The following is a 19,761-nucleotide window of genomic DNA, read 5'->3' as shown; positions in this document are numbered from 1 at the left end:
CAGATATAATTAAAATATCTAGTATTAGGTGGCTGGGACACCTTTATAGAAAGAAGGAGTTGAATCCATGCTGGAAAGTCACCTTAACTAAAATAGAAGGCAAAAGGAAATTAGGACAATCTAATATCAGAGGGCTGGATAGTGTTGAACAGGACCTGAAGATACTGGGAGTACAAGGCTGGAAAAGGAAGGCAGAAGACAGAGACGAATGGAGGCTCATTATAGGGATGGTCAAGGCCTACAGTCCTCTGATTGAGGTTCTGGCTGATTTGTACATCTATATTATCAGGCTAGTACATCTCACTTGACGATATGTGTCAGAGGAAGAACAATTGTTTGTATGCATCTGAAGTCTGACTAGTGTATTATGTAGCTAGTCGGCGATGTATGCAATGGAGGGGGAAAGGAACTGGCCCCCTACCCCATTATCTCCTGGCCTAGCTGCCTTATAAGTGATGCCTTCTTGGCATCACTTTTGAGGTTCAGACCTGTCTTCGGACAGTTGACTAAACAACAACAAGGCCTACAATAGGCTGTAGCACTATTGATGATGATGATGATGATGATGATGATGATGATGATGATGAATTGGGACATATTCAGCTCAGATTACTCTTAGTGTTTATGTAATAAAAGAGAAGATTAAGCGTTAATAACCCTTCAAAGAAGTCAGACCACCCTACCCCTATTACCTCCTTGCTTAGTTGCCTCATGAGTGATGCCTTATTGGTGTTACTTATAAGGTTCCAACCTGTTTTTGAACAGCTACAAAACAATAACTATGACATTTGGACATATTTAATTCCCATAATGTGTATCTAACTAATTAACATCTGGTTCAATGGCTGCTTTAGAAGATCCAGACAGTTCACAAGGTCACAATAACATTCTAGTAGTTTATGAAAGGTACAGTGTCTTTTCTAGTTCAAACTCCTGATATGAATATTAATAACTAAGTTACTTTATATTACAGAAAATATAAGAAAAAAATTTAAATCATTGTGTTGTCATCACTGACTAAATTAAGCTAGGCTAGTTAACTGACATTCAGTCGAGAGTGAAAGCAGTTGCAAATTACCAGTCACTTATAGTAATGGATAATGAACAGCAAAGAGTAACCAAGTGAATGATAACGAAAATATATTGGATCAGTCACTTGCTACAGTCATTTCCGAGTCAAGAAACCCCATTTGCACGCTGCAAAAACCCAATCAAAATCTGATGATGCTGTCAATTGCCTCTTGCAAAGCAATCAGCTAGTATCAAGTGCAAGAAATGCAAATGACATTATTAGAAGTGTAGCAGGACATGAAAATCATGTCAATATTGGCGTCATCCCAAACATAAAGTGGAGCTGTCAGGTGTGATATAGAACCACAATAATGGATTATATTATTTATATTGTGTCTGTCTATATCAGTCAAACGCCATACTCCTTTTCATCTTCTATAACTATTACACAGCCTTATCTCTATATTCAAAATGCACTGTGTTTTTTCTGATACAATTAGTGACCCATCCTTGTGATCCTGTGTCCTGTATTTGGGATAACACTGGTTTTGACACGATTTGAAAGTCTTGCTCTCCTGCTCACAGTACCATCTGTGTTTCTTGCACTTACAAGTGCTGATTTTGATCATTACTTTGCAAAGAGACAACCAGCAGTGTATCAACGTCATGTTTTGGATGAGATGGTGCAGTGTACAAGTGGGGGTCTTATGGCTCTGCCTGTGTCATTCCCAGTATTATCTGCTTGGCCATTCTTTGCTGTACTTGCACCTGGTTGATTTTTGCCAAAGGGACAAGAGGCAGCACCATCAGATTTTGGATGGGATGATGCAATGTGCAAATACATTCCCAGTATTGTGTGTTCAGCTGTTCTTTGCTTTCATTCCTTCCACTTTCATATCACTGATTTTTTGCAAAGGAGCAGGAAGCAGCACAGTGAGGTTTTGGATGGATTGGTGTAGGGTTCTTATTGTTCTGCAGTGACTAGCTGGCTGAGTATATTCCCAGCAATGTCTGTTCACCTACGTTTTGCTGTTCAGTTTTTGTTGCTATTAATCACATTGGTTCCTTGCAAATGCATTCAGGTACAGCTACGTTTCAACAAGCAAGCTGTGCACTTCTCTGGCAAATTTGGCAAGATATATCATTTGAATTTACCCAATTGCAATATCCTTCCCTCTCTCTCTCTCTCTGTCTGTCTCTGTCTCTCTCTCTCTCTACAAGTGACACACTCAATTATAAATGTAAAATAATCAATGTAAAGTGAGTTCAATTTGTGTGGGAGTGGAGCACATTACAATTCTGAATTCAAGTTCTATCACGCCAAAATAGTGATGTTCTGCAGTCACATCACACAAATGTACTGCATTAGATATGTTGTACCACGCAATATAGGAAGTGTATAACACAGAATTGGTTGATGAGTAAATCCTGTTTATTGGGTATATTCTGGAAGCATTTGCAAGGGGAAGTTCAATGCTCCTTGTCATAGGTAGTAATGGCAAACAGACATTATAAGTAAAAGGTTTGAGCTCTGTGAACCAGAGACACATTTCTTTAATGCTGTAAAACTATAACAGAAGATCATTGATTTTACTTTCCTTCTGAAGGAAACTATTCTGAAAATTTTTGTCATTCTTAAAAATGTATCACTCTTAGTGGGTTTGAATTAACAAATCACTAATGAGAGCTAATTGGGTCAAATTTATAATGAAGCTTTGTTAATATAACGTGACTTTTTCACGATATAATAGCTTCATGCAACATCCTGGTAACTGTTGTGATCCAAGTATAATTTTCATAACTCACGAACCTTAGTCTGCCAGGGAAGCTACCATCATTCTTTCCCCGCAGCTGTGTCACATACTGCTTCAGCAGGGTGCCCATGGTAGAGATATGGTGCAGGCGAGAGTTATTGTAGAACTCTGACAAGAAGCCAGGCTCAGTGGCATTTCGTGCAGTAAGATGCTTTCCTTTACCATCTTCTCTTGCAGCCTGTGGCATAGGAAATGTTTCAGGACAAGACACATGCTCTCCAATCTTCTCCTCTTCTGATGGAACATCCTTCCCCTGTTCTGACAGGATATTCTTTCCTGCCTCTTCTCGTATAGATACATTGTCCTGTTCTACTGCCTCCTTTCTCTGCTTTTCAGAGCAAGTCGACACCTCACTCTGTCCAAAGTCAAGACGGGTCTGTGCTCTTGGTGTGTAGAGTAAGTACTGTCTATAGTCCAGCAGCCGCCCTTCCTTCACACTGTCCACTATCCAGTCTGGTTTCACAATCTTCAGTGTTCTTATTAATTTCATCTTACAATTAGGCAAGTTGGATGCTATAATATGCGTCGTCTTTTCTGTCTGGTAATGGTGATAGATTCCTCCATGCTGCATCATTATTCTTTTCAGCATATCTGCAGATGGCACTACAAAAGAAAAATGTTGAAAGCTTCACTTACTGTTGAACAATGTGCACACAATCTCGTAATATTCCAACTAAGATACATTGGATACTAATGATTACGATTTCTTATTAGCTACCATAATCATAAATATTTGAGGTAGAAAGAAGAGAATACATTAATGTCACACTGTCACCACTAATCACTATCAACTACCTTCATAGTTAACAGTGCACTATCTATTATTCGTTACAATGTAATTATTTATTTTTCGCCCAATGACTTTCGTTACTGTCCTTGGTCCTTAGAAGAATTATGGAATATTACCATATAAAATTATCACGACGTAACAAAGATTAGTTATTCTTTGTCTTCAGGTGAAAAAATAGGGTAAGAAAGGTATACTGCTCATTGGGATTTAGCTGTACGTAACAACCCCAATGAGTAGGGTACAATTGTCATCACATTTTTATTCTAACCTTCGAAACGTCATGAATACCTTTTTCATTACCAGCACTGAAATAAATCCAATCTAAAGAATCCACAATTACCTTCACCCTCTTTTATACCTACACTGAACTAAAGTTGTTGTATATGGTAACATGGTCTGTTAAAATGAAAGGACTTGTGTGCCATATTATCAACTTAAAACAAGAACATTAATAATAATAATAATAATAATAATATATCAACAATAATAATAAATCATAAATACAGACCCAAACATGTTATGTATTGGGACACTGACAGGAACCAGACATGCTAATAGGAAAACAATTTAGCTCGTCCAATTGTATGTTAATAAATAAATTACAAATTTCAGCTGAACTAACCCACAGAATGATATTTAATATAAGTGGAAGTGAAATAATCCTGCAGATTGAAAGAGATGATAGGGTACAATTAAATGAATAGAAAATCTATATTACGTTTTGTGATTAAATTCACGGTTAATTAAAAAACTAAGGAAGGTTCAGCAGTCTGGGAATATCATCACTAACACAGTGCTCTTTCTTCTCGTAAAACAGATGTAAGAGGTCAATGAACTCAGGTCTGTCTCCTTAGGTGGACCTCCCTTTCTGACTACAACATTGCAATCTGTTCACATACACCAAAGGGATAAATGATTCTGTATTTGATTTTATATCGATATGGACAAAAATCACGATCGTACTCGCAATAGTTACCGAATAAGAGGGTGTTAAATATTTGGGAAAAACATTTTTTTCCGAGAAAACTATGTACTTTCCACCAATATGATATTACAGTTTTTTGTTACATACAACACGAGCTATTCGCTCTGAAAATCTGCAGGGTTATTTCATTTCCATCATAAAGTTGCCCACATAAAGTGTTACAAGCTAATATCTCTTAAATGGATGAATATAACTAAATGCTGACTTTTCCTACAGTTTTCAGAGGAAGAGGCCTTCATGATTGTTTCATAGACAACATTTCAACGTGCCCCAAAATGGGGTAACTTTAGAATTTCAAATGAAATTATGATATAACTTTTAGATATTTTGATTGTCCTTAACAAATCAAGCAACTTTAGTTTAAAACATTTTTTTCTACAGTGAAATTTTGAAATGGTATACGGTGTTTGAAATGAGACATAACCGATACAGATAAATAATCATAAACCATGCTATAACTTTACATAATTTTATTAATTTCTAAAAATAATCTTAATTAACATCTAAACAGATAGTAAATCTCTTCTAAAAAATTGAGCAATTAATAAGATTATGTAAAGTTATAGCATGGTTTATTATTATTATTTATCTGTATCAGATATGTCTCGTTTCAAATATCCTATACCATTTCAGAATTTCAGTATAGAAAAAAATGCTTTAAACAAAAGTTGCTTAATTTGTTTAGGACAATCAAAATTCTAAAAGTTATACTTTCGTTCCATTTGAAATTCTGAAGTTACTCCCCTGGAATCCCATTTTGGGGTATGCTGAAATGTTGTCCATGAAACTATCATGAAGGTCCTCCTCCTCCGAAAACTGTAGGAAAAGTCAGCATAACAATTAGGAGCTATTAGCTTTTAACACTTTATGTGGGCCACTCTGTATGTGTATATATAATATATATATAATAGTTACTTGTGTAATTTGTATGAAAAATTAAACTTTTTTACACAAGTGAAAAGATCTCAGCATGAGCCGTATCATAACAAAAAAACCAAACTTTCTAAGAGAAACGTTTTCCACTCTCACCATAAAAACATATTCCACAATGCCCAAAGATAACAGATTACAATAGGTCATGGATCGATTTTTAACATGAATATAATAGCATTCTGTTACTATGGTGATGTGATATAACAGAGCAGACTGTGAAGTGAGAGATAAAAGAACTTCATTTCAGTGTTCAGAAAAGACTCTCTTTTCATATGCGAAACTTTCAGAAAACCCCTACTTTTTGTTACAGTTGCAAATAATAGTTATTTACGAGTCAAATGTTAAAAATGGAATTTTGTTTTGTGAGCAGGAATGTTTGCAAAATGAGGCCTTAGGTCGAGTGGAGCAATTCTACATACAAAATGAAATCATTTTAATATGATGTCATATGCTACTTTTTAGGCAACAGCTTTTCCATGCTGGTGTAGGGTTAATTCCTCTTTCTCCCTCATTGTAATAATGAAGTAGATGGTGGAATAGTTCAGTGGTAGAGCGTGTGACTGCAAAGTGAGAGTTCCCCGATTCAAACCCAACTGCCCCCTAATTTTTTTATAATTACATTTAATTCTTAATCGTTTGATATAGTAATGTCAATTAAATAATTGCTGAAGCAATTAATTTACTTTGTATATGTTCCCTGACCAAAATAATAATTTTTAAAAGTAGGTTTGCCATTTTTTGAACTGTTTTATTGATTGGTTGTGATTGCTGCCATATGACATCTGGTGGAAACAATTGACAACTGGCACAAACTGTTAAAAATCAGTGTTAAAATTACTTTTTGCACTAGTGTTAAAAGTACTTTTCACACGCTACCACACAGAGTGGAAGATTTTCAGAGAGAATAGCTCATGTTGTATGTAACAAAAAGTTTAATACAATATTGGTGTAAAGTCCATAGTTTTCTCAGAAAAATATGTTTTTTCTCAAATTTTTTACACCCTCTTATTCGATAACCATTGCGAGTGGGATCATGATTTTTATCTATATTGGTAGAAAATCTAACAAAGAATCATTTATCTCTCAGCATATTTCAGTAGTATGGAGGGTTTTCATGTAAATTTAATTTAAAAATCACTAATTTCAAGCCACTAACTGATGCAGCTTTGTAGCCAGAAAGAGAGATGGGAGATAATTCACTAAGGCAGAGAGACCTGAGTTCGTTGACCTCTTACAGCTGTATTATGAGAAGAAAGAGGAGACAATGTTGCCAGACTGCTGAAACTTCCAACTCAATTATCTAATTAACAGTTCATTTAATCACAAAACGTAATATAGCTTTTCTCTTCATGTAAGTGCACCCTATTGTTCCATTCAATCTGCAGGATTATTTCACTTCCACTCTGTATAATAGTCAATTTTCAACATGCTTGCCTATAGTCTACTTTAAATGCCAATTTTTTGGTATCAAGTGTACTGCCATGAGAATTTCACACTGATTTTTGCAACTCTATACAGAAATTAAAAATATAAACTTACCTGTATATCCATTTACAAAGATGGAAACACCACAAAAAATTCTGCTGTCAGATTTTTCACGTTCATGTCCCTCTCTCTCAGTATCTTCTGAAAACTGTTCCTGCAATTTGGCTACTTTTGCAGCCATGTAACCCCCCTGAAAGAAAACAATAATTAAGTACCGGTATTTCTAATCTACACCGTACAATCAGTCAATTAGCCCAGCATAAAAGGCATTTGGATATATAACCTTTGCTTCATTTGGTATTCTATGTTGACCAAAAACACTGTTTTAAATTGTAGACAGAATATTTTATTACAAAACTACAGTCCCAATATTCAGATATATGAATGGATTCACACTGAATATTGCAGTAGTTGGTGAGTCACTAAGCCAGCGGTTGGCGTTTCATGCAACAAGCGGCACTTTACATCATAGGGGCAGTTCCAAGATAGACAAGTCGTTGTAACTGGCGATCAGCATGTCTGTTTCCAAACCATTAAACGTAAAAAGTGCAGCAAAACAAATATTTGTAGAAAAATGGGAAGAGAAATTCTTTTGTTATGCACAGGAAGAAAATGTGATATGTTTGTTATGTTCTAAACTAGGCTACTTAAAGGGTTTCATATAGAGGCATAAAGAGGCATTATACAAACCTCCATTGTCACGTGTACTTTGCCATAATGTTAACACTGATTATAAAAAAGCATTGTCGAATATAATTTTTTGATATAAAATTTTTAAATTTTGCAAAGAAGCCTAAACAAGGGAAAACTGCTCAGATTTAGAAATTTTCCGAAAATTCACAATTGAAAATATCTACTCCTTAGATCATTTTGTGCTAGGCTATTTCAATATTCGGCTCGACATATATATGTGAGCAATTCTTTTAAAAAATGAAACCCATTAAACGTAAAACATACTCCCAATTGACGGACCAACATTTATTTGAGCAATTACAAATTGCAACTTATGATGGAGAACCAGATTTCACCATAATTCGGTTATTATTTCCAGACTATACAGCAAGGTTCAGACCTCTCCTCCTCCCAGCCTACTGCTTTCTACCACCCTCGTCTTGCAAGGCGGATTACATTTCATATGACGTCACCTACAGTAGCGTGCAAATTAATCTGAACAAGACATATTTTTACATTTTCTGTCATTGTTGGCCTCACAGCTGCTCATACCGCTTTAATTGACATCTGTAGTACGTGTAATTCCATTGTTGAAGGTCTGTCATTATTTTTTTATAATATGTGACATTTTGCCTGTCGTTTTGTACTTATAAGCATTTCAGTTGTGTTGAAGACTTAATACTGCAATCCTGTATACATTCTGTCGCCTTCACAAATGGATACAACTCCACGAAAACGGTCTAAAATTATAACATTAGCAGAGCATTCTTCTATGACACAGAGGCAAATTGCTGCAGAATGCCACATCGGTTTGGCTACTGTTAATTCGATCATAAAACGATACAGGGAGACTGGATCCATCACACCCCAGAAAAAAGGAAACTGTGGCCGGAAAAGGAAGACTTCACCTGCAGATGATTGTTTAATTGTCAGGAAAAGTAAATTAAATCCTAGACTAACTGCTGTCGACTTAACCCGCGAGTTAATGGCTACCACTGGGGCGAATATTCACGTCACAACAGTGCAGCGTAGGCTTTTGGAAGCTGGATGAAGGACTCGTAAGCCTATTAAGAAGCAACTGCTAACCCCTGTTATGTGTAAAAAACGCTTAATGTGGGCAAAATTACATCAATACTGGACAGTGAATGACTGGAAGAATGTACTTTTTTCCGATGAGTATCATTTCGAGGTCCATGGCCACCATGTTTCTTATGTACGGAAAGGATCCGAAAAAGTAACAGCAGCTCATCTCCAACAAGCACCCAAATACCGCCCTAAAGTAATGTTCTGGGGTTGTTTTACACATGAAGGGCCTGGAGCATTAATACCTATCAAGGGAATGATGAATTCTGACAAATATATTCACTTATTGGAAACCAGAATCGTACCCCAGCTGCAAAAATCATTTCCGGATGGCAGAGGTGTGTTCCAACAAGACCTGGCACCATGCCATACATCTCGAAAAACTACAGAATTCTTCAACAAGAAGAATATTCAGGTACTCCCCTGGCCAGGCAACTCAACCGACATCAACCCCATTGAGAACTTGTGGTCAATTTGCAAAAGAAGAATGCAAAAAATGGATTGTTCTACAAAGGAGAAGATGATTTCTGCCCTCATTGGTGTATGGTTTCGCGATGAAGAAATGAAGAATATTTGTGGGAAATTAGTGGAATCCATGCCAAATCGTCTCAGAGCTGTTATTAGGAACAAGGGAGGCCACATAGATTACTGAGGTATGTCTTAGATCCTTTTTTTTATCCCGTTTGAGTGTTTTTGCACAAGTAATTACGTTGTTCGGATTAATTTGCACGCTACTGTATGTTGACATTCTGCCAACGACTGCACTAAGCACTGACTCATGCTTTAAAGAGTACTACTTCACATGTTGGCATGCATTAAAATGTAATATGTATGACACACAGACAGAGGCAAAGATAAGGACAAGCAGGCTCCACAACTGCAGAGGGTACAGGAGGTACAGAGGGGCACTAGTTTTTAGAGGAAACAAGGAAAAGCACGTCCTTGAAAACTTAAGTACTCAATGTGATATACCAGTGGCGCAACCAGAATTTGGTCCTGGAGGGGAGGGGGGGGGTTGAAATTAAAAAAAAAAAAAAAGACTATAATATATATAGCAACAAAACTTTAATGTGTCATTACTTATAATTACAGTGTGAATGAAACAGAACTTCTCATTGGACTAAATAGCTCCCAACTAATGCAAACAGAAATCCATTCAGTACTGTTAAAAAAATTTTGATTTTATTTTTCACACCACATATCACTTACTATAAGAAATGAAGCTGCGTTGGAAAGAGTGGATGAAGAATGAATGATGCTGAAACTGATCAGAAAGAAGAAAAGGAACTGGCTGGGTTACTAGTGGAGAAGAAACTGCCTTCTGAAGCATGCACTGGAGGAGAAGAGTTCGGGGTAGAAGAAGATATCAGATGATACATGGCATTAAGATATATGGATCATATGAGGAGACAAAGAGAAAGGCAGAAAATAGGGAAGACTGGAGAATGCTGGGTTTGCAGTGAAAGACCTGTCCTTGGGCAGAACACTATGAATGAATGAATGAATATCACTTACTGTGCTGACATGTAAACATGAGATATAAATTTTTGTCGCTGCAGTTCATTTTGTTGTCGCATAAGTTTCATTTCATTGCACTTCTTTTATTATAGGCAAAGTTCAGAACTCAACATGCTTAGTATGGTAAAGCTGTATGGTGTAGGCCTACTCTACTATAGCCTCTCTTGTAGGCAAAGAGTGCCTTTGTTTTCCCTTTGTGGTGTAGCTCAATGGTGAGAGCGCTTGGTACGTAGAATCAAGGACCCGGGTTCGATCCCCGGCACCGGAGCGAATTTTTCTCCTCTAATATTAATTGTTGCCATAACAGATATATTCTGTAGGACCAAAAATAATAATCTTTACGTAGATTCTTCGAGCAACAGTGCATATTACTGTGGAATCCCAGCCATCAAGTCACTCAACTGAATGCACTCTTTGTATAATGGCAGTTGACTTAATATAAAATGTCAATATACATGCCCAACTTGGAGTCAGACCACAAAGAGAAAAACACTGGAGGAGAGGAGTTCGATCTGGTGCTGTGGATTGAACTTCGGCGTAGCTCAATAGTGAAAGCGCTTGATACGCAGAACCAAGGACCCGGTTTCGATCACCAGTGCCAGAACGAATTTTTTTCCTCTAATATTAATTGTTCACAGGATAGGGACCGATGGCGGGCTTATGTGAGGGCGGCAATGAACCTTCGGGTTCCTTAAAAGCCATTTGTAAGTAAGTAAGTAATATTGTTACCATAAGACCAAAAATAATAATCTTCACATAGATTCTTCGAGCAACAGTGCATATTACGTACAGCTTACTGTGCACATTACTGTGGAATCCTGGCCACCAAGTCACTCAACTGAGTGCGCTCCTTATATAATGGCAGTTGACTTAATATAAAATGTCAACATACATGCCCAACTTGGAGTCAGTCCACAAAGGGAAAAACACTGGAGGAGAGGGGTTTGATCCGGTGCTGTGGACTGAACTTTGATGTTGCTCAATGGTGAGAGAGCTTGGTACGTAGAACCAAGGACCCGGGTTCGATCTCCAGTGCTGGAGCGAATTTTTCTCCTCTAATAATATTAATTGTGGTTTAGATTTATTATATTTTACTTAAAGGTATCGGCCGATTAGAAGTAGCAGTCAGCCATTTTGTGTTTGATGTTTATAACAGGACAGGAACCGTTTGGCTCTGGCACATGTGCTAACCTCTCACGCAGTGCCGGCGTGATCCTTATGTGAATTTATTTTCGCGTGTACATTCCAGATTAAATCAAGCAGTTCCCTTCGTGCTCTGGTTACACAACTTGCATATACGAAAGTTAGGTTTGGTTAGTTTAGGTTTTTAATAACCAAGTCCGCGCAAGATCCTGTCATGAGCCGCACATGTATAAATCGATGTTTGATTAAGTCACATTAATTCGATATTCGATTGTTTTCATTTTATCTCTGTCACTTTGGGATTAGTTCTGATGATGGAAGAAGTGTGTAGTTCTACGTCTTGTGATGGTTTGTGTGGAGGTTGTATTTACAGATGTCGGATATTTTCCAGGGTTGATGTTTAAGTGGGCATATCCAGATCATTATGAATGCATGCATCGTTTTTTCATGGAAGTGGTAGAAATGTATCCACGTCTTCATTAATTTGAGATAAGTGATCATTGTTTGCTATTTACTGAATTGTTTCGTCATTGACTTAGGTTCGGTTAGACTATATTGGCTTAGGAATGTTAAGTTGATCGTTATTATAGACTGAAATGTAACTTTGAAGTTGTCTATATTTAAAGTGTTTTGTTTTTGCGAATTTTTTTGTTTTGAATTTATTTTCGAAAGTTGGGAGCTTTTAGATTTTTTAAACTTAGGCCTATTTCAAATTTTAATGTTTTCCGCTTATTTTTTCTTAGGATTTTCATTTTTGAGATAAAAATGGGGGGGGGGGGGTTTGGAATGTATTTTTCTCGAAAGGACAGATCCAGTACTTATAGATATTTACTCTGATATTAAGCATAACAGGAGTAAGAAGAGTACTGGTAATCCTAAAGGCAACAATAAAGACAATAAAGTAACCACACCAGATGGGACAAGGCAGAGTATCCACCAGCCACTGAACGAATATCGCACACTTCTATCACTGCCAATGTGGCGCTATAAACCAATTTTCAATACTTTTATCATAGCCACAACATATTTCAATTCTTATTGTACTATATATATATATATATATATATATATAGATAGATAGATAGAATTATCACTACATTAACACAATTAACACATACCGTATACTGAACGAACTAAATGTAATTACCGGTATTATGAAAATAGGCATATTTTCTACCTGGAATTATGATCCACTTCCACTAAATGGCTACCGTACCGACATGAGTAGCAGGGTCGGCAATACATGCAAACGAAATGATACTAAACGTGAGGAATGTTACTACAGGTTAGGTTAGATTAGGTGTGTATTATGTGACAAGTTAGGTTAGATTTGATTAGGTGTGTAGTATTAGCTGCTTGCCTATGCGGATGATGTGAATATGTTAGGAGAAAATCCACAAACGCTTAGGGAAAATACGGGAATTTTACTTGAAGCAAGTAAAGAGAAGGTTTAGAAGTAAATCCTGAAAAGACAAAGTATATGATTATGTCTCGTGACCAGAATATTGTACGAAATGGAAATATAAAAATTGAAAATCTGTCCTTTGAAGAGGTGGAAAAATTCAAATACCTGGGAGCAACAGTAACAAATATATATGACACTAGGGAGGAAATTAAATGCAGAATAAATATGAGAAATGCCTGTTATTATTTGGTTGAGAAGCTGTTATCATCCGAATTTATAAAACAGTTATATTACCGGTTGTTGTTTATGGTTGTGAAACTAGTACTCTCACTTTGAGAGAGGAACATAGGTTAAGGGTGTTTGAGAATAAGATGCTGTTAGGGGGCGGTGGTACGATCATCCACTCCTCTTGATCTTTCTTATATAGGCTGCTTTCGCCAGGTGGACGGCACATTGAAAGGATTGGGTGTGCGCAGTGGAAGACTTTTAGAAATGAATAGTGTGAATTTGTAAAACAAATATAATTAACAACAATGTAACAATGTACATAAATGAAAAATGAAATAACAATAAACATGAAATAGATGAGTGAAAATAGGACAAACTAATCTGAAATGATATCCCCAGGATATGTAAATCATGTAAGTATCACAAGGCTGAGGCCAACACACTTATAAGTGATTAAACCATCTAATATGGCCGTCTCTCGACCATCAGTGACTAACCTATTAACCATATGTTCATGAACCACTCTCTAAATATGTATATATATTAACTATCTGATTATGAATCTGAACACAACACCCAGCCAGCACATTAACTTAATACATGATCCATTCGACCATAGATACCACTCAGTCTGACTAACCAAACTAAAAATACATGTACACTCAATAAGAGACAATCTCTACCCAGCATAAGGCATTACATGACAGATCACTATACATTACCCATTGCACATATTGCTCACATAAACTGTGCAAATAGCACTAACACAAATCTCTGCACTTTACAAAATGAATACCCAACGGAGAGAGAGAGGGATGGAGACAGATGCACGTAATAAGTAACGGACAATAATTCCAATTTCAAGGATCATTTAAATAGCACATGATAAGAGAATAGCGGCGAAGGAAAGCAACAATCAAAATGGAGCAGGGAAAACACTAAAACCAAATGTGAGACCGTAATCGCTGCCTTATCACTCTAACCGTCTCGGAACATGAACTCACATTTCAAATCATATCTCCTTACATAATTCCCAACACAATTTACCTCAAACACATATATCTCACAAATATGTTACTCGAAGCAAAAACTAAAACTTGCCCCCAAGACGTATCACTAGCAAGCGATATTTCAAACTACGATCCACTAAAATCCCAAACACACACGACACAATTTAACTACTCCACTGATCTATCTCCAGCACGTACAAAGCCCGAGTCACGTTGTCTATATCTGCCGCGTACCAAAATGCTAAGTCTTGTTAAATGTTTCTGTCGCGTATGAGAGCTTGAATCTGAGCCAAGTGTTTCCGAATATCTCCCGCGTACCACAGCCTAAATCTTGTTAAGTGTATCTGCCGCGTACCGGAACCCAAGGAAGTTCCGTGTATCTCCGTTAAAACAGGTAAACTCTCTCTCCCTCTATCCACGTGAGACGTAATGACCCGGCCAATAGGGTTATTTGGAAAGAACAAATGAAGGGATTAATAGCGCTATCTATTCTGTGACGTCTGAGAGCGCTCTGACAGATGAAGTGACGTACTAGATAAACGGCCGTGGTAGTAGGCACGGCTCAATGCTTAGGAAAATATTTGGGGTCAAGAGGGATGAAGTTACAGGAGAATGGAGAAAGTTACACAACACAGAACTGCACGCATTGTATTCTTCACCTGACATAATTAGGAACATTAAATCCAGACATTTGAGATGGGCAGAACATGTAGGGGCGAATCCAGAAATGCATACAATGTTTTAGTTGGGAGGTCGGAGGGAAAAAGACCTTTGGGGAGGCCGAGATGTAGAGAAGATATTAAAATGGATTTGAGGGAGGTGGGATATGATAGAGACTGGATTAATTCTGCTCAGGATAGGGACCAATGGCGGGCTTATGTGAGGGCGGCAATGAACCTCCGTGTTCCTTAAAAGCCAGTAAGTAAGTAAGTGTAGTATTATGAGAGACGTTAGATTAGGTGTACCTATAATATTATTGCTATGTTGACGACACTGAAACTATCTATACATTAACGAAATATGGCCGTATTCTTCGTTCACGCACAACGTTTTTCGTGTACAAGGTACGTTCTTAGGGAGGATTGGGTGGGCTTATAGCTATCCCAGTGATCACATCAATTTCTACTATCAATACTATAAATCCAAGGTATTTTATCAAGTTCCTATAGTAGATTTTAATGTGTAGGTCTAAATATGTTTTGTGTTTATTATGCTATTGTAATTCATGTATTGCCATGTGGTTTTTATAGTAGGTAACTGCTTATTTTTATTGCGTATTTATACTTCTCACGCAATTTTATGTGAAAAGTTAACCATTAATTTATTACCCCCACCTTGTGAGGTGATCCGATTTTGAATCTTTAAACCTTATATTAAACTCACCGGATATATATATATATATATATATATCTGTGTGTGTGTGTGTGATGATGAAACCCTACGTAACCTTATAAATAACAGTGAGCTTAGTAGTCATGAATCTATCTCATCAAAATCTTCAATCATCTTCATATAATTTGTTTAAAAATTCGGCCACTCTTCGACATCGTCGACCTGGTTGGCGAGTTGGTATAGCGCTGGCCTTCTATGCCCAAAGTTGCGGATTCGATCCCGGGCCAGGTCGATGGCATTTAAGTGTGCTTATATGCGACGGGCTCATGTCAGTAGATTTACTGGCATGTAAAAGAACTACTGCGGGACAAAATTCCGGCACTTCCGGCGACGCTAATATAACCTCTGCAGCTGCGAGCGTCGTTAAATAAAACATAAAAAACATCTTCGATATCTCCTCATACCACACACGGTATTGACATCTGATTTGAGTTTCGTTATGGGTTAAATGAGGGGTAGCTAGGTGATATTATGAGGTATGTGACAAGGTTAGTGGGTTAGTTGTGGGGATAGCTAAGTAGCCGAGGAATGTGAAAAGGTTCCAATGATTTAGGAAAGTTTTCTCTCCCTGTGTAGTGTGGGGAGATATAGAAGTTTCACCACCAAAACTTCTTACCCATGATGCGAATCCGTTATCTTCAGATCTGTGCTTTCTACGTCGTTTATTCATTTTGGAACAATTCGTAAATTTGATCACATAAGACGGTAAGCACTAAGAATTAGAGAACTGTATCAACAACAGTTCATCTTCCATCATCATGAACAGTCTCAGTTGCAATATGGATTTTGAAAGTTTTCGAATGGAGAAAACGTACAGATAAGGTGTAACTACAATAGAGCAACATTTAAGAGGTTATACAATACAACGCTACTGCCATGATTGCAATGTTACGGCCACCTACCACACTACTATAACCTCTTTTTTTTTTTTTAATGGGACATGACGGCAGTGTGACGGGGCGACAGGAAAAACAACTGAATGTCACATACAGTGTTGCCAACACAGAATTCCATTTACAATCTTACACTAAACTCCAGATTTTTCCAAATTTGAAATACAAATTAAACAGTTTTAGGAACTGGAGAATTTTTATATAAATATAGAATAATTTATGTGTATCATTTTGTAGGCTCTATGTTCTATGCAAAATCGTCTTCATTCTTGTACAGAAGGAATGATGTACAGATCTGAAACTCATAAAATGATTCTCCTTCATTACCCGAGTTGTATGCAGCCATTTTTAATGGGTTATTTTATGACGCTGTATCAACAAATCAGATTATTTATCGTCTGAATGAAATGAAGGTGATAATGCCGGTGAAATAAGTCCGGGGTCCAGCACCGATAGTTATTCAGCATTTTTTTTCATATAGGTACAAAGTGACTATAAAGTCTCGATCCATTTTATAGAAATAATGGACATGAGGACATGAAATCGATATGTGGTTATCGTGATAGGTACATAAGAAATTCATCGTAATTCATCATTTCCGCCATCCATCTCATAGCATTGTTCCCACCTTTCACCTGTAGCCCTAAAGACCACAGATCACACACAGACATTCGTCAACATGTTGTCTGTATTCGCTGCAAATGCTTCCCGAATACGATTTCTCAGGTTCTTTAGATCTCGTACTTTCGTTTTGTACACTCTTGCCTTGATAAACCTTCAGGCGAAAAAGTCTAACGGCGTCAGGTAAGGTGAACGTGATGGCCATACTCTTGGTGAACCTCTGCGAATCCATCTGTTAGGAAAGCGCTGATTGAGGTACACCATAAAAGTTAACGCAAAATGCGGGGGTGTTGTGTCGTGATGAAAGACAACTCTGTCAACAATGCAATCCTGCTCTAACTGTGATTCCAGAAAGTCTGTCAGCATGTCTAGGTAAGTTTTACCTGTAATGGTGCCTTCTGCGAACATGAAAGGACCGTAAACAGGTTTTTGTAAGTTCACTTTTGAGGTGTCCCTTTGCCATTCGCGGTGGCTCGTTACCCCATATGCGACAATAATTGTGTTTAATCACAAATGTGGAATGTGGACTCATAACTAAACAGGATATGTTCAAATAATCTTCCACGTCTAGTTTGGGTGACACCTGGATGTGATAAGCACGCTTCTTCAATGTAAACCTTAAAATCTTCAACACAGTTGCTCTGGACACATCTAGCTCGTTGCTTAAACGACGAGTCGATGCTTGAGGACTTCTTTCGATGGCTTCTCGGATCTATGCCACAGTCTTCTTGGGCTCGGCAGGTCGACCGGAACGTGGAGCATCAGCGACATTACCTATCCTCTGAAATTTATTGACCAGAAGTCGGATGTTTGCTCGTGTTGGCGCCGGTTTGTGAAATTTATGTCAAAACTCCTCTTGCACCTGTGCATAAATTAAATGGCGCAATCGAGCACCAACAGCAGCCACTCGTTCTACATTAGTCAACATACTAGTATATTGGCCTGAAACAAAAACCAAATTTCAACGTTAACTCGAAAATGGATCGAGACTTTATAGTCATCCTGTGTTGTGTTGGAAATGTGAAGGGCTTTCACGACCGATGTAAGCTGATGGAATAAAATATATCATATCATATATTGTGTTGAAGAAAAATCCCGGGAAAACCTCAACCAGGTAACTTGTCCCGACAGGAATTCGTCGGAATTCGGGCTCGGGTTTTGTGGTCAGACGCGCTGTTACTCCACAGGTATGAACGCAGCCACCGTACCTAAACAGAAGAAATCATACTCATGTCGTGTTTCTTATGAAAATATTTTTGTGACAAGATATTTTTTAATTATATTATTATTATTATTATTATTATTATTATTATTATTATTATTATTATTATTATAAGTTACCTGTTTCCTTAAGTACATCTATGGGTAATACATAAGTGCAACAACATTTTTCAAGTTTTCTCAGTCCTACTCGAATGATCAAAATTGCATTTACCACGGAATTTTCCATCCTGTTCCTTGCCTATCTTTCACAAGATTCATCTAACTAAAGAGCCTCTCAACCTCTGCAATGGTAGGATAAGGAAAGAAAGTGCCAGTATAGCTAACTTTTTGAAGGGATGGTCATCACTAGACCTCGGACTTTTAGGTCCTAAAAATCTTAAATTAGGTACCTAAAATAGGTTCTATCACAAATCAAAATAGGTTCTAAAATTACAAAAATAGGTGAACAAAAATGACATTATTTCATTTCCCATTACAAATTAGCCGAAACATTTGACATTACTTCATTGTACACGTCCATAATTAGAGCCAGAGTAAACAACTAACACCTTTTCTAAGTTTTCCATTCAGAAACTGCATCGCTTCTCAGATAACACCATCTTATATGCCGAAAATGAGCGTTCCACATCAACTGATGACACTAGAGCATATTTAAATGTTGGTATTAGATGCAAGGGAACAGCACATTCATGTTCAGGTGTTTTGCCAGCTAAGATGTCAGCAACTGTGCGGAGAACTGTCAGTCCTGGGTTTTTTTGAAGCACTGATTTCAGTTTTCAGAAACTTTTTCACCAACATAACCAGGAACCATGTTGATTTTTTCTGTCACCTCTTCTATCAATTCCAGTTGCGTGTAGACCGGTTTGCCTGAAGACTCTAGAGCATTCATAATGGGGACCAGAGATACATAATGTGATTTGATGAATGCAATATCCCGGGCAATTGTTGGGTCCTGCAGAAGTTTTTAGCTGAAGTAATGCTCACTGCATCCTCGCCCAATTTCAAAACAAAGTGCTTAATGTCCTCCAAATGTTTGCTGTAATATTCCACGGCCTGTAACCATGTTCCCCATCGGGTAAGAATAGGTTCTGGCAGAAGTGACACATTGGGAAGTTGCTTTCGTAATAATTGAATCCTCGTAGGTGCTTTAATAAAAACCTTTTTAATTGTGGAAACCAGCTTATTCACTTGTGGATATTCACGCCATATCATCTCAGCTACGCGATTCATGGCATGGGCAAGACAAGTAATATGGAGCAAGGCAGAGTAAATTACGTTAAGTAATTTAACGGCAGCAATCATGTACAGGGCTGCATCAGTGTAGATTACTAGCTGCGATTGTTGTCAAGGCACGACTGACATACAGCATTACACAGCGTTTTCATATTACCAACTGTAGAAATTGGAAAATGTAAAATTAGGTAAAAATAGTTTCTAACGTGAAATTAGGTATTTTTAGGTTGTATAGGACCACCATTTTCGAACATATATTTCCATAATTCGTATATATATACAACTTTTCTTTTGTATATATCATGAGGAACAAAATAAGTT

General features: G+C 37.3%; 1 protein-coding gene across 1 annotated transcript in view; it reads right to left on the bottom strand.

Annotated features, from left to right (window-relative positions):
• Positions 1-16,346, bottom strand: part of Rev1 (Rev1 DNA directed polymerase) — a 56,220-nt gene extending 39,874 nt beyond the window's left edge. The window contains exons 1-3 of the mRNA XM_069828398.1: positions 16,086-16,346; positions 7,073-7,208; positions 2,822-3,428 (exon numbers count right to left, since the gene is read on the bottom strand). Coding sequence (XP_069684499.1) covers positions 2,822-3,428; positions 7,073-7,208; positions 16,086-16,139 — 797 coding nt within the window. The 5' untranslated portion in view covers positions 16,140-16,346. The remainder of the gene's footprint in view (positions 1-2,821; positions 3,429-7,072; positions 7,209-16,085) is intronic.
• Positions 16,347-19,761: the final 3,415 nt, after the last annotated feature.

The sequence above is a fragment of the Periplaneta americana genome, chromosome 6 (assembly GCF_040183065.1).
Source record: "Periplaneta americana isolate PAMFEO1 chromosome 6, P.americana_PAMFEO1_priV1, whole genome shotgun sequence".
In the NCBI taxonomy this organism is placed as follows: domain Eukaryota; kingdom Metazoa; phylum Arthropoda; class Insecta; order Blattodea; family Blattidae; genus Periplaneta; species Periplaneta americana.
The sequence above is the reverse complement of the archived record's forward strand: the minus strand, read 5'-3'. Positions and strand labels throughout refer to the sequence as shown.